The 13,354-nt window shown below is 39.0% G+C and overlaps 1 protein-coding gene across 9 annotated transcripts in view; it reads right to left on the bottom strand.

Moving 5' to 3' along the window:
* Nucleotides 1-1,367: 1,367 nt before the first annotated feature.
* The window catches only part of sox6 (SRY-box transcription factor 6), a 129,724-nt gene continuing 117,737 nt past the window's right edge, over nt 1,368-13,354 (bottom strand). For 8 of the 9 annotated variants that reach the window (XM_034110820.2, XM_034110829.2, XM_034110812.2 and 5 more), the window contains 3 exons: nt 7,871-8,044; nt 6,764-6,980; nt 1,368-5,987 (listed from right to left, as the gene is read on the bottom strand). In XM_034110820.2, coding sequence (XP_033966711.1) covers nt 5,681-5,987; nt 6,764-6,980; nt 7,871-8,044 — 698 coding nt within the window. In that variant the 3' untranslated portion in view covers nt 1,368-5,680. Of the gene's footprint in view, nt 5,988-6,759; nt 6,981-7,870; nt 8,045-13,354 lie in introns of all 9 variants that reach the window. The other variant, XM_034110877.1, reaches the window with a different exon arrangement.

The raw sequence follows: 13,354 nt of genomic DNA, 5'->3' as shown, positions 1-13,354 counted from the left end.
CACACACACACACACACACACACACACACACACACACACACACACACACACACTGAGCCTGCACCTCTTCATTCAGGAGGTCAAGGATCTTTAGGACGTGTGCTTTAGTAACCAAACCACAGTGAGAGGCTGCACAGTAAATGCCTATTTATTTTTCGTATCAGCCAAACTATATGTTCGGTTTTTCAGGCAACAAACATTGTATTTGATAACATGTTAAGTGTTAGGTTTGATCAGATTATATTTGTTAAATTGAGTGGCACCAGTGCTAAAGTTAAATATTCATGACACACATCTCCTTCAGTGTGCTGTAAAATGAAAAACATCGCCGTAGCTACAGTATTACCCAGGAGGTCATCATCTCCAGGAATTCATAAAGTAAAGTAAACAATAATTGAATCAACAACATCCTGTTCGGCCTCTATTATATTATAATATGGTACAAATAGAACCCCTATAAAGGCTTATCTAAATCAACATTTTATAGATACTGTATAAGTAGTTACTGCATAACCTGTCCATTAAATGTATGAATAACTTACTTTAATATTGTATTTAAAAATATTTTAATTGATCAGTATTCAATTATATTATTACAAAAGTAATTAATTTACACTAATCCGACAAAGGCAGGACAAATCATGTATGTACAATATTAAGAGATATTAGGAACCGTGTATGGTTAAACATCTAAAAGTGCACTATATAATAAGCCTTTGATTTATAATTTTTAAACCTCTGTGTTATACATTGTAGAAAAACACCTGAACAAGAAGAAATTACATGATGAATAATTCCACAATGAAAGTAATTACTCAAATTCTTAAAACAAAATGTCTCTTTAATTTGTAAGTGTCAACAGCAGTACAAAAGATGGAGTGATGGGAGAAGGTTTCTGTAACACAATTTCTGTCTTTTACAGAAAAGGAGGAAATTCTTGAGGTAAATGAGCTTAAACAGGCAGTTATTCATCCCACTGTTGCATTTTTACATACAGAAAATGGTGTTAATATGCCTGAATTGATCCTGCGGGGATAGTTTATTCATATACATTATACACATTTCTATGGTGCCTAGATGCACCCAAATGTGTCACTCATTGGTTTGTTTTTACTTGATATAGTGAATTAATACTACCAAAGCCGAGGAGACTGCTCTCCACACACACCACTGTAAAATTATTCACCTTTACCTCACGTCAATACTGCACATGGAAACCAAAGACTTGCTGGTGTACACTTTGAAGCCAAGCAAAACAAACATAAGAAAAATGTAATAACATCTTCATTTTTTTTTTTTTTTAAGCAATAATACCCCTAGCAAATAATCAATCTTTTGTACTGTATAAAGAAGAATGTGAACACAAATGTGATGGCAACATTTTTTTTTTAAGTTGAATTAAAAACTTTACATTGGACTGTACAAGATATTATGATAAACTATTTACATATTCAGACATACACTTTTTTTGAAGCAGCAACAGACACTATGTATTTCATTTTCTCTAATAACACCCAAACAATACTTGCCATGAGCCTACTGTAGGTACCTGCCAGAAAAAAACAAAAACAAGAAAGATTCTACGCAGAAAATTGTATCAGGCTGCCAGCAATTTCAACATCGGCTCCAGTGATAGAAGAGCCACACACAGTGTTGCTTGAGAGACAACTCTAAAAAGCAAAGTACCAAAGACAACTATAAACGTTGCTCCGAACAACAGTTTTACACTTCTGAACAGCAGCTAGCATGTCAGTCCAGCATGTCAGTGAATTGTGCTGATTAAATTAACACAGAGAACATTCCCACCATATACATCACAAAGTCCATACAGAAATAAATTGAATTACAGTAAATAATGTTGAAACAGCATACAAGCTTTTGTCTTCAGTTCTTTTGTTCAAACCATCAAGTGGATTTAGAGAAAACAATTGTGAGGGCTACATTTTCAGATGGCTGGATAGGTATGAACATTAAAAACATACAAAAATATGACCAGGAGAGAATTAAGAAGAATGCACAATGTTGGTGCATTTTGCCACATTAAAACAAATAAATATTTGCACGCTCCCAACTTCTCACACAAATAAAATTAAAACATTGCTTGTGTTTGAAACCATTTTTCAAGAAAAAAAAAACCTTGTTTATTCTGGTAATGTCAATGCAAGCCAAATGCATGCAGATTATTTTGGCTGAAAACGGTTCCTCGTAAGAAACCAGCCACACACTATGAGTGCTGTAATAAACACAAAACACATGTGAGGATATACAGCATACCATTTAGATTGTATCATTATTGGACACAAATAATTGAATAATTATTTTACATCAAGTGCTTGTTGTTTGAATGAGTACCGTATTTGTAATGACTCCTTTATGTTAACACATCCTAATGGGTGTCGCGTTATTCTGATTTTTTTTATATATTCCAGGGAAGATTATCAAAACTTAAGCAAGTGAGGTGCTTCTCTCTGTCTCAGGTCCAATACTGCTGTCTTTCAATAAGCAGAAAAAAAATCAGCATCTACATGAGGTACTGTGACTTGTCAGGTTTTAAAAACATGAAACCACGTACACAAATTTAAGTAAGTAAATAAAATAACAGCCAAATACATAACTTATACTTCACTAATGAACAAAAATATATTTCCTATGTTATATTTACAATAAAATGAGATGGTGAAATCACTGAAAATCTTTTTTTATAGCTCCAATTCATCAAACATGTTTTTTTTTTCTCTGATTGTCCATGTTGTTGTTTTGCTGACAAATTTAGAGCCAACAGTGGCTAATAATAAATACAATATGTTGATACTCTACAGTTTCAAATACAATATACAATGCATTGAAGTCTGGTGTTTGACGGCTAACCGAGCCTGCTGTTGAATTATCTGCTCACTTTCTTGTGCTGAGTCTCTCCCCTAGGCAGCCCTGAAGCTTAAACAAAGTGTTCATTCATCACATGAGTCTTTGCATAAATAAACAAAATAAGTAGACACAAAATGACTCAAATCTGGCAACTGTGAGCGCAAACCCACTTGAGTCCAACTGGGGAATTATGTTTGTTCATGGTGATTTTCCTCAAACAGCTTCACATTAATCAGCATTGATAAAAATACAATTTATATCCAGTGCTTATAACACTTATGAAACATTGTCTCCACATGAGTTTCTTTTTTTTGTCTTTTTTTTGCTATATAAGCACAGTCAAGTTTCAGTTCCGTGAAGAGTCCTTTTTAACTTCCAGCCAACTAAAGTAGTGTGGCATGGTCATACAAATATTTACAATCACATACAAATCAATCCAACCACCAGCAATCAGAAGCAAACAGCTTTGTAGGAGAGCATCTTTTAAATAGTTTGTACCTCAAAATGAGAACAATGGAGAGAAAATGTTATGAAGAAAACAATTATGAATGAGAGGCTAAAAATACTTAAAATAAATGCTTTCAAAACAGCACTGATATTGACAATAAGAGTTCAGAAGAGATGAGTGAGATATAAAGAGCCATCTGTACCAATTAGAGCTAGGAGAAAATGCAGTGACCAGCAGTGGGGATGTTGACCAGTTAAAGCCAGTGACCAGCTATTGAGATCCTTCAATAAGCTCTGTGCTCTTTCTGAAATGGACAGGTTCAAGGGCAAGGGAGGGGAATAGCTGGACTCATGCATTAATAATGTTGTATTTCAGATGATACCCAGTCGTCAGTCATTTTAATAATCCCCCACAGCTTGATGTACTTGTTCCATCTGCTCGCCAGTGCCTGGAGATTGGGCTGGGGTGGGAGCCCTGTTGAGGCCTTACTACCAGCACTTTGATGGAAAGCACAATGAGGGACACACACCACATCTTTATTGTTTCCCTTTCCTTCCCTGTTGTTTTTTCCTTCTCTGGGCCAGATGGCGCCCCCTGGGTGCTGAGGTTGCCATGGGCAGGGGTCAGAGCAGGGCATGGCAGGGAGGGGAGCCACTTAGACCTTCTGCCCTGTAAAGAGGATCTGAGTCTCAACATCAAGGCCTTGCTTTATCTAGCTGCAGTCTCCAGAAGGTCACCACTTGTCAGCTTTTTGGCTGAAATTAGGAGAGAGACTTTGCTTGTGCCCCTCATTTCTGAGTCATTGCATGTTTTCCTGTTTTAAACGCAATATTTAAGTGCTGGTAAGCTGATAATATTATTCAAGAAATACAATATAAGGCTAAAGGTTGACAGAATAAGATTTGTATAAGTGCACTATGCAAAACAAATAAAAAAAAGTGTTTCAAAGTACCCCTGCTATGCAATTATGACGAGGTAATTTAAGCAACACACATATGATTTCTTTCAAGTTTCTAAATATCCTCACAGGCTGTCCCTCCTCTTAAGACTCCGGCAGTAATCAACTCATTGCTTCAACCCTATGACTGTGCTCGGATTTAAGACTTCTTAGTGTCAATTTAAGATTTACAATGTCTAAAAAGAATTAAGATTGAAAAAAAAAATGAAGTTCTAAGACGTAAGACTTTAAACTTTCAGTCCAAATGGGGCTAAAGCATTTAACAGAATGTACTGGAGCTACACATTGTACAACATCAATTTGAGATTGTAATGCCCCCAAAGCTGCCTTTCGCTGCTCTTCCAATCCCACAGATTGGAGGCCTTTGGCCCTTTTGCATTCTGGCCTGATTACAATCACTCTGATTAAGAACTTGGTGAATCAGACTGGGTTGCAGAGCTGGATATGAGTTAAAGACGCCACTGTGTAGACTGGGATAAGGAAATGAAAGAACTGGCCGCGTTCATTGATGATCACTGCATTAGGCTCCCTGGAGAACAGCTAGCATCACAAGCAACCACCCAAAGATGTCAAATACTGTAACCTCCCACAGAGCCTGCTGCCTCCAAGTTCCTGAGTTTCATTTGTGTATTCTGTTAGGGTCAATTAAAGAAAGACTAGATAATGAAGCTGTATTAAGAGATCAAGAGATTGTCCAAGAGTCACCAAGCCTCTTTACAGATTTTAGAAACAACTTAAAATGTTTGGCACTTCTGCACTAAATAATGCAGTTTGTGTAATAACAATATCAACAAAAACGCAAATAATAATTAAAATAATATTAATAAAATGAAAATCCCTCTGTAATATGTTGGAATCACTCACACATCTGAATTTTAGATATTTTGTACTGGTAATAATGAATTATTGATTAAAAACATTCACAAGCTGTTGGCTGGCACACTATACCTGAGTGAGAATATTATCCCCATCTTGAACAGTTATGCAATATATCAAAATCAAAATACGTATATGACTGTAAGAATTACAGGTTCATATGAAATGCTCAATTTCAAGTTAAATCTTTTGTTCTAGGCAATGACCTAATCGTGTAAATGTCCGTGTTCAGAATGAAAAAATAAACAATGAGATAACAAACAAAAAATCTAAATGAACACAACCAAACTGCTCCACACGCTTGAAGAAACACTTAAGACCAAATAGCTTTCGATTCAGATGAAGCCACATCTGCATGCTGGCTCATAAATGATACATTGTTATTTTTTTTCCTATTTTAAAAAAAACATTTTTTAACCTTTTGTGGTGTAGTTTTGTTTTGTTTTGCTCTTTCGCTCCCTCAGATCAAACCAGCCCTCGAGCATCCTCCTGTATGAGTGTTGTCTGCATGGGCCTTTTCCATTGAAGAGGTCTCAGTTGGCGCTGACTCGCCCCTGTGTGTCATTTTCACTGCTATAGTCTGATTTGGGCTCATCCTCAAATTCCTCGTACATGTCCATCGCATCCTCGCCATTGACTGGCACAGTGTTATTTGCCATGAGGTTGGGCTCTAGCTTCATGTTGAAGGTACTCTGAATGACAGGAATGGTTGGCTCGGGACTTGCCGAGGCACTCGAGCACTCTGATGTCATCTGAGGTGAGGGTGTGGTGGTCGCCATGGTGATCGCCCCAGGATAGACCATACTGACGCTGGTGGTGATGGGGATCTGCGGTGGCTGTCTGTATGTCCAAGAAAAGAGATAACATTAATACATCACGTTCTCTCATGGCGTACTTTTGAAACAAATATCTTACCAAAATGGTAAAATAATAGATGGGAAGAATGTGCTGAAAAAGAGAGTATTGCGCCGGATAGTCTGCAGTAATTGGTATATTTACTGTATTTTTGTAATTTTTTTAACTGAGAGGGATGGATTAGGGACTTCCCACAGCAGTGTGCTTTAAGCCAGCAGCTCTGTGAAAATGATTTGGGAAAAGAGAGTTTCTCCTGACAGCTCCCGTCTTGTGCTTTTCAGAAACACTACCCATTTTATTGGTGACATAAAACCAATACGTGGTTAGCGCTGCTCTTGTCTGCCGTTGCGCTGCATGATTGATACTCCAGCCGCTGAAGCTTATGACTGACATGGGAACACCTGGAGAAGGGCTCTCCTGCTAACCACACACAGTAAATTAAAGTGTTAAGCTTCAGACTGCTGCCCTCCAGGCTTCTGTAAGTCTATACTTAAAGCTTATATCCTGTAATAATGTCTGCACTTTATGCTCCATTGGCAGACTGCTATTGTCTAAAATTATTAAATCACAGCTATTGAAAAAACACTTTTTATAATGTGTATGTCAGCCCCTTGTCTTAAAACCAATACATAGGGATGAACTAAACACTTTCATTGCATAAAACAAAACTATAAGGAGGGAAACACATGCAGTACGGTCCAGTTGCTTTGTTTTCAGATTGTCTGTGTGTAAGTGTGGTAAGTATCTTTTTGCGCACCTACCCCACGGTAAAGAACTGCCTCATCTCTTGTCGCCGTGAACGCATCATCTGCTTGTACTCTCCAATGCGGAGTTTTTTTCCATCGATGATGCAGGTCCTCTTAGGCCGTGGCTTGTACTTGTAGTTTGGGTACTTCTCTAGGTGTTGCTTGCTCAGACGGGCCTGCTCTTCATAGAATGGCTGCTTATCCTGGTTAGTCATGGACTTCCATCGGGAACCTACACAACAATGTAAAATCAAATGTAAGTATTTAAACACAAGCAGTAGAATAAAGCAGCTTGATCATTATTAAAGAGTTACCCATTATATCCTAAAATGGTGTCATATAGGGACATACATACTTACATTTTAAATATTTGGTCAAGGCTAACACTATCTGTATCTAAGACGTTTTCGAGCAAAATCACAATTTATCATTCGTTCAACCTATTGATAGCCCTGCACATGCGCACTGTTTGAGACACAAGACATCCTTCAAAGTCAAACAGTAAGGAACAACAAGCTAGTGTAGTAAATATTGCTGCTCTTTGAAGTGTCCTACTAGGGGCGGGATGACAGCACTTTTAACAGCTATGATGTATGGACTCCAATGCTGAGGGGACGAGACCCATTTAGCCTCTGTCATTTTTCATGACAAACACTTATGCTAGTGATGGGCTATAAATCCATCTGTAGGCTGTGGAGACCTGATGCACAGTGGCCTATGAGATAACACACACTGCTCCTTCAGATGTACTTTGTCAAATTAACCTTACTTTACAATCAACCCCATGGATTTAAATGTCAAAAAATGCTAGGTCTGGAAACTGTAACCGGAAGATCGATTAACAAAATCTTAAAAAACAAGTTATTTACCACTGCAGTTTGAATGAAATAACTTATTTTAACCGTTAGGGTTAGGGTTAGCAAGTCCATCACTTTTGTCAACAGCCAAAGAGTTAAGTTCTTCTGTGTAGCTGGAGTAGAACTACAACTGGGATAAGCTCTAAAGTCTAAAGCATTACAAAGATCATTTGTCTGTCCTTTTCCAGTGGCAGTTATGCTTTTTTAGAAGAGTGGTACCCTTAATATATGCTGGAAGAACTTGTATTCCATTTAAAAGTCTTACCCAAAATCTTGCTTATGTTGGAGTTGTGCATGTCGGGGAAGGCCTGGAGAATCTTGCGCCTCTCATCCTTGGCCCACACCATGAATGCATTCATTGGCCTTTTAATGTGGGGCTCGTTGTTGTTCCTTCCTCGAGCTTCTCTGAAGACTCGTGCCTCAGTAGATCCAGCACCTCCTGTTGGCAAACAAGAAAAGGGTTGACTTACTTCCCTGAACTCACAAATAGTTGCACCATAGAGAGTATCCTGACTGGCTGCATCACGGCCTGGTACGGCAGCTGCACCACCCTCAATCGTAAGGCTTTGCAGAGGGTGGTGAAAACTGCACAGAACATCACCAGGACGGAGCTGCCATCCCTGGAGGACCTTTACTCCCAGCGGCTCAGGAAGAAATCCCTCAGGATTATAAAAGACCCCCATCACCCCAGTCACAAACTGTTCAGTCACAAACTGTTCAGTCTGCTGCCGTCTGGCAGGCGGCACCGCAGCATCCGGTTTCATCCCACAGGCCATAAGACTGTTAACACCTGAACTGTTGTAACAACATCCATAACATTCATCTGCTACTTAGTAATTATTTATCTATTTATCTAATATATCATTCCAATAGCTTGCATATAGACTCTTATTTCACTACTTCACTTTTTTTAAACTATTTTTCTTTTTGTGTTTACTTTTTAATATTTACTTGCACTATATTTTTCAGTTTTTCTGTATTATTGTGTTGCACTGTTGGAGAAGCCTGTGACCTAAGATTTTCATCAGCATAACTACTCTGTAGCTATGTTCGTATGACAAATAAAGAACCTTGAAATGTTCAAACTCGCCTTCATACTGTCAACATCATGGGCATTGTTTCTGATGAGGGCTGGGGTTCAGAGGGTAGCCTTTTATATTGAGTGGAGTTTCTGCCTTGACTTGATATGTTATGTGCTATAAAAGTGACACAATGAATGTCAGTTTGAGAAGGAGCTTTTTAACTTATAATCAGGTTTATCCAAAACCAAAATAAGAAAACCATGGACTTCAATTGAAGTTCAAAACAATTCTGCAAATGTTTTAACCCTCTACTCAAACACATACTTTTCAAGTGTCCATTAAATGTGAAAAAATGCCAACATAAATAACAAGTAAGCGACTGGAGGCAGTCTACATTTTTTTACATTTTAACATTATGAACAAATAAATTCAAGCCCTCCATTCCTCATCCTCTCCTTCCTGGGTAACTATTTTCCTCTTTTTTCCTTCCTTCTTGTCTCTTAGTCTCTATCTCCATATTTGCGATGAGAGACTGTGCCGATTCTGCAAAGTGCTGTTTCTCAATCAGGGCATTCACAATCAGCATAAGAGAGTTTCTCTCAGTATTAAACTGTACATCAGACTATAATGATTTCTGTTTGCGCATTTGCTTCCTTTTATATGTAAGATGTGAAAGAATTAAATAAAAACAGTATGAATATTTAAACAAACAAAAACATGTTGATAAACAAGGCTTGAAAAATAAGACAAAAAAAGCCTTCCATATGCTACGATACATCTTTAATGATCTCAAATCTGGAAAAGAAAGCTTGAGATGACTCATGCATATTTCATCATCCACATGTGAAGCCTTCTCATTAGACCATTCCACTTGCAGCCTTGGCACACGTTACCTGGGGTTTGATTTCTATTATTATTTCAGTTGATAAACAAAATCAAACTCTTAATGAGTAATGGAGGGCTTTGCAGAGACATTAATTCCAAATCCGCTTTGCTCTAATCACGGGAAATGCTGCTGCACCATTTTCAGCCTCAAGAGTTTGAATGTCTCACTTCGGTAAGTGTGTCTTATTTTCAAAATTATAATAGGAGTCAATAAGTGAAAAGGCAATATATTTAGAGACAAATATGTACCGAAGCAACACAGAGCAACTTCCATAGTGGTGAAAGTGTGGTGGAAGTTTGGTTCGTGTTCACAGAGAATGTTTTAGGTCTCACTGCCCACGTTTCACTCAGGACCATGGACCCTTAATCATTTTTCACCAGCTCATGTTCATCAGTCAAACAAACACATGTATGATCCGGGGAGTCTGTTTTTCTGACAGACCATGAATGTGAAAAATGTGTTTTCACATTTTGACTCTGCACAAGTTGCTGCCCAAACGATTCAGCTCTTATAGCTCCAGTTCTTCTAAAGGAAGTTAAGAGTTACAATTAAATAATAATAATATTAATAACTAGTAAATACAAATAATATATGAAATAAATATATAGATTTGCCTACATTAAAGGTGGTAAATAAAAACATCAGTAAAATAATGATAACAATTTATTATTTAAAAAAATAATTACATTTCCAAAATTAGATTTCTTACTAAATAGTGAATTGCATATTTTGACCAAAGAACTATTTCCTGTTTTTTTTTCTTCATTTCAAATAATAATCTTTGAAAGGATGCTTAATCTGCAAAAGCCTTGCCTTTCCTTATAATCTCAGTTGAAAAACACCCGCCCTGATAATACATCAGAACTTTGAGGAGGTGTTTTCAGTCACTCTCATTGACAGTTCTTCAAACTCTGTGAGCAGTATCTCTAGTTGTGTCTGTTTGCTTTTACCACATACTGTAGAACCTCTATCGGCCCTAAAGCCATCATGAATTCAGAAATAATACACTACCTCTGCTGCCACCGAACCCCACAGTACGTTAATTTCATTTAGCATGCACTCACTGTACAGGATGAATTGATTTCACTTTGTTTGGTTTTGACAACCATGTTTATTGTGCAATGAAATGTGGTGTGGCGAAGGGCTGACAGTATCCATCAACGCGGGGCAATCTGCTGACTGCCGGGGCCAGATGAAGGTATTCATTAGCTCAGGAGCGCAGCGCTCACTCAGACACGACAGCCAGTGTCTGCGCCCCGGGATCGCTTGCTGTAATTTACGATGCCTCCCGTGCCATTACTCTATCACTGACACTGATTCAGCAATTTATATACTGGTGTGCATGCATACGGGCAGAGGTGAGCTTCTTACAGAGCGGGGTACAAAACAAGCACCTGCCATCAGCTAGTGCCACATCCATAGTTAGCCAGGAAACCAGCCACGTGACTTGGTTCATTGGAGGGAAACCAGATGAGGCATGGTTTTTTTCTCACATGATGGCACATAGAAAAGTGCCTGTCTGATGCTACAAAAAGCCGTTGAAATGAACAACAGCAGTGTTACATCATCTTCAGCTGCACCGAGGCAGGTAGTGTGGTCCTCGATTTGTAAAGAACACTGTGATGAAGATGTAAGGCTGCCGCGGGAGAAATAATATCCTAACAAGGTTTGACCTTTGACCTGAAATGATATCAAAGTTGTCACTGCAACGTCTCTGATTAAAGTACAAATTGCAGTACAGAGCTGGGAGACTGGCTTTCTATAATATAAGACCATCCAATGTTTAACAGGTAGATACATTTAGCCCCTTATTCAATCCCCTGCAATATGATATATAACTTAATCAGAGGCATTTTTCACATTAGCAGTCAGTCTCAGAAAATCCCAGAAGCTGCAACATGCAATTTACTGCTACGTTGTTTCTGTCTATTTATTAAAAATCATGACACTGGTCTGACACTCGGCAAATGAGCATTAACATTTTTTTTCCAGGAGGTGGAGGACATTTAGGAATTAGTTAGTTAGGTGTGTGATTGTGTAAATAAACACAGATGTTTACCAGTGACAGGGGCAGGCCCCCTGGGTGGTAGCTGGGGAAAGGAGCGCAAGAGAGGGAGTGCTGCTTAATAGAATTTATTGTGATTCATGAGGCCCGCAGCTCAAGTGTGACAGAGCGATATGAGAATCCCCTTTTTAATTTGTCTCTCCTGGAAACACTGCAGATGAGCAGCATGAATTACAGTGAGAAAGAATGATTGTGTGTGTGGGGGGGGTGGGCGGGCGGGTATACAAATACAACATTGGAGAAGGCTAAGCTGCTATGGATGAAGCAAAGGAAGAGAAATAAAGACTGTAGAGAGGCCCAGAAGCCTATGGCACCTGTGAGCTACAGGCTCAGACTCGAGCCACAGAGTAGCACTGCCCCGGCGTCCCCTCTCCTCCCTCTTTGCTCCTCCTTACTCATCTTTGTTCTGCGGGCAGACACATAATGTCACCCAGGAATCCGCTGAGAGGATGAGCCTCACTGAGCAGGCAACAATCACGCAAACCTGCCAAGCCCTCCCTGTTGGGATCAAATGTAACACCTCTGACTGAAGGCATTTACTACTGACAATAGAGCCTCTCCCTCAGAGCAGGATCAGGCAAGATGAATGTGTATGGACAGACAGGAGACAGCACTCAGTGCCACCGTTCTAGCCTGAGCTCATAGCAAGCTAGTTAAACCATTACAAATTACAAGTGATATAAGCCCTTTTATAACATATCAATCATTTTTGTTTAGTGAGGATGATTTAAGTTTGCGAGTGTGTGTGTGTGTGTGTGTTTGCGTGCACCCGGGAACTTGAGAACAAATAGCTTACATGTTACAACTTGTAGTCTAATGCTTTTATTGCTTTTACTACATATGCAGTTGGCCTACAATTGGAATCTAATCTTTCACAAACAGAGAATGTTTCCTATTGGGGGTAAATTGGAATTTTTCAACTTCAAAACAGAACTTTCCTTTGATTGCCGGACCTATTCAGCTATTGTTGTTGTCACTTGATAAATCATTATGTCTGAGCCTCCGCATCTGAGCTTTCTTCTAGGAAAATTCCTCAGCAATAAAAGCCAGAGCTCAATTCCCACGGCCTCACAGGGGAAGAAAAACAACAACAAAAACCTCACAATCAACTAACATAAAACTTCATAACAGCTCTGAGCTACGGATGTAAAGAAACCCATCAATGTCACAACAATGCAACACTACTGTTCTTCTCATCCTATTCCATCAGGACATTGTTAGTCAGTGCTTGGCTAAAGCCCCATCTTTTCTCACTCTACGGTTGATATCATCACACTGGGCGTTTAGATTAATTCTGTCTCCTGCCTCCACAAATCTCTCAACAACCTCTTTGTTCTCTGTGGACTCTCAGTGATGGGGGCGGTTTAGACAAACACAAAACCTCAGCTACACAGCAACTCTATACTGCCATATGCCAATGAACAAAGGGCCTTGACGGGCTGAGGCCTTTGTGGTATTTTGTAATGTTTTCTTCAGAGCTTAAAAATACCTAATGAATTTGCCGTGGGATCATGCGTGTGGCTCGTGGCTTTGTAAAAAAAGGAAATCCTATCTATTTCCATTCCTTTGCCAGATTTCCCCAAGTCGTTAGGTTGCTGCATGTTTTGCAAATATTAGCTTAAGAAACCTAAAGCTTTCTGTGAACTGCCGTGATGACAGAGGTCCGCTGTACACACTGCGTCTACTCAATGTGGCCTCTCTCTTCTGGAGGAGAAGCTGCTACACACCAAGGGGCTTTCACACCCCATGTAAGGGCTGGGAGGTACACCCAGTAAT

The sequence above is a fragment of the Pseudochaenichthys georgianus genome, chromosome 3 (genome assembly GCF_902827115.2).
Source record: "Pseudochaenichthys georgianus chromosome 3, fPseGeo1.2, whole genome shotgun sequence".
NCBI classification, from domain to species: Eukaryota; Metazoa; Chordata; class Actinopteri; order Perciformes; family Channichthyidae; genus Pseudochaenichthys; species Pseudochaenichthys georgianus.
Note: the sequence above shows the minus strand (reverse complement) of the source record. Positions and strands in the feature narration are given on the sequence as shown.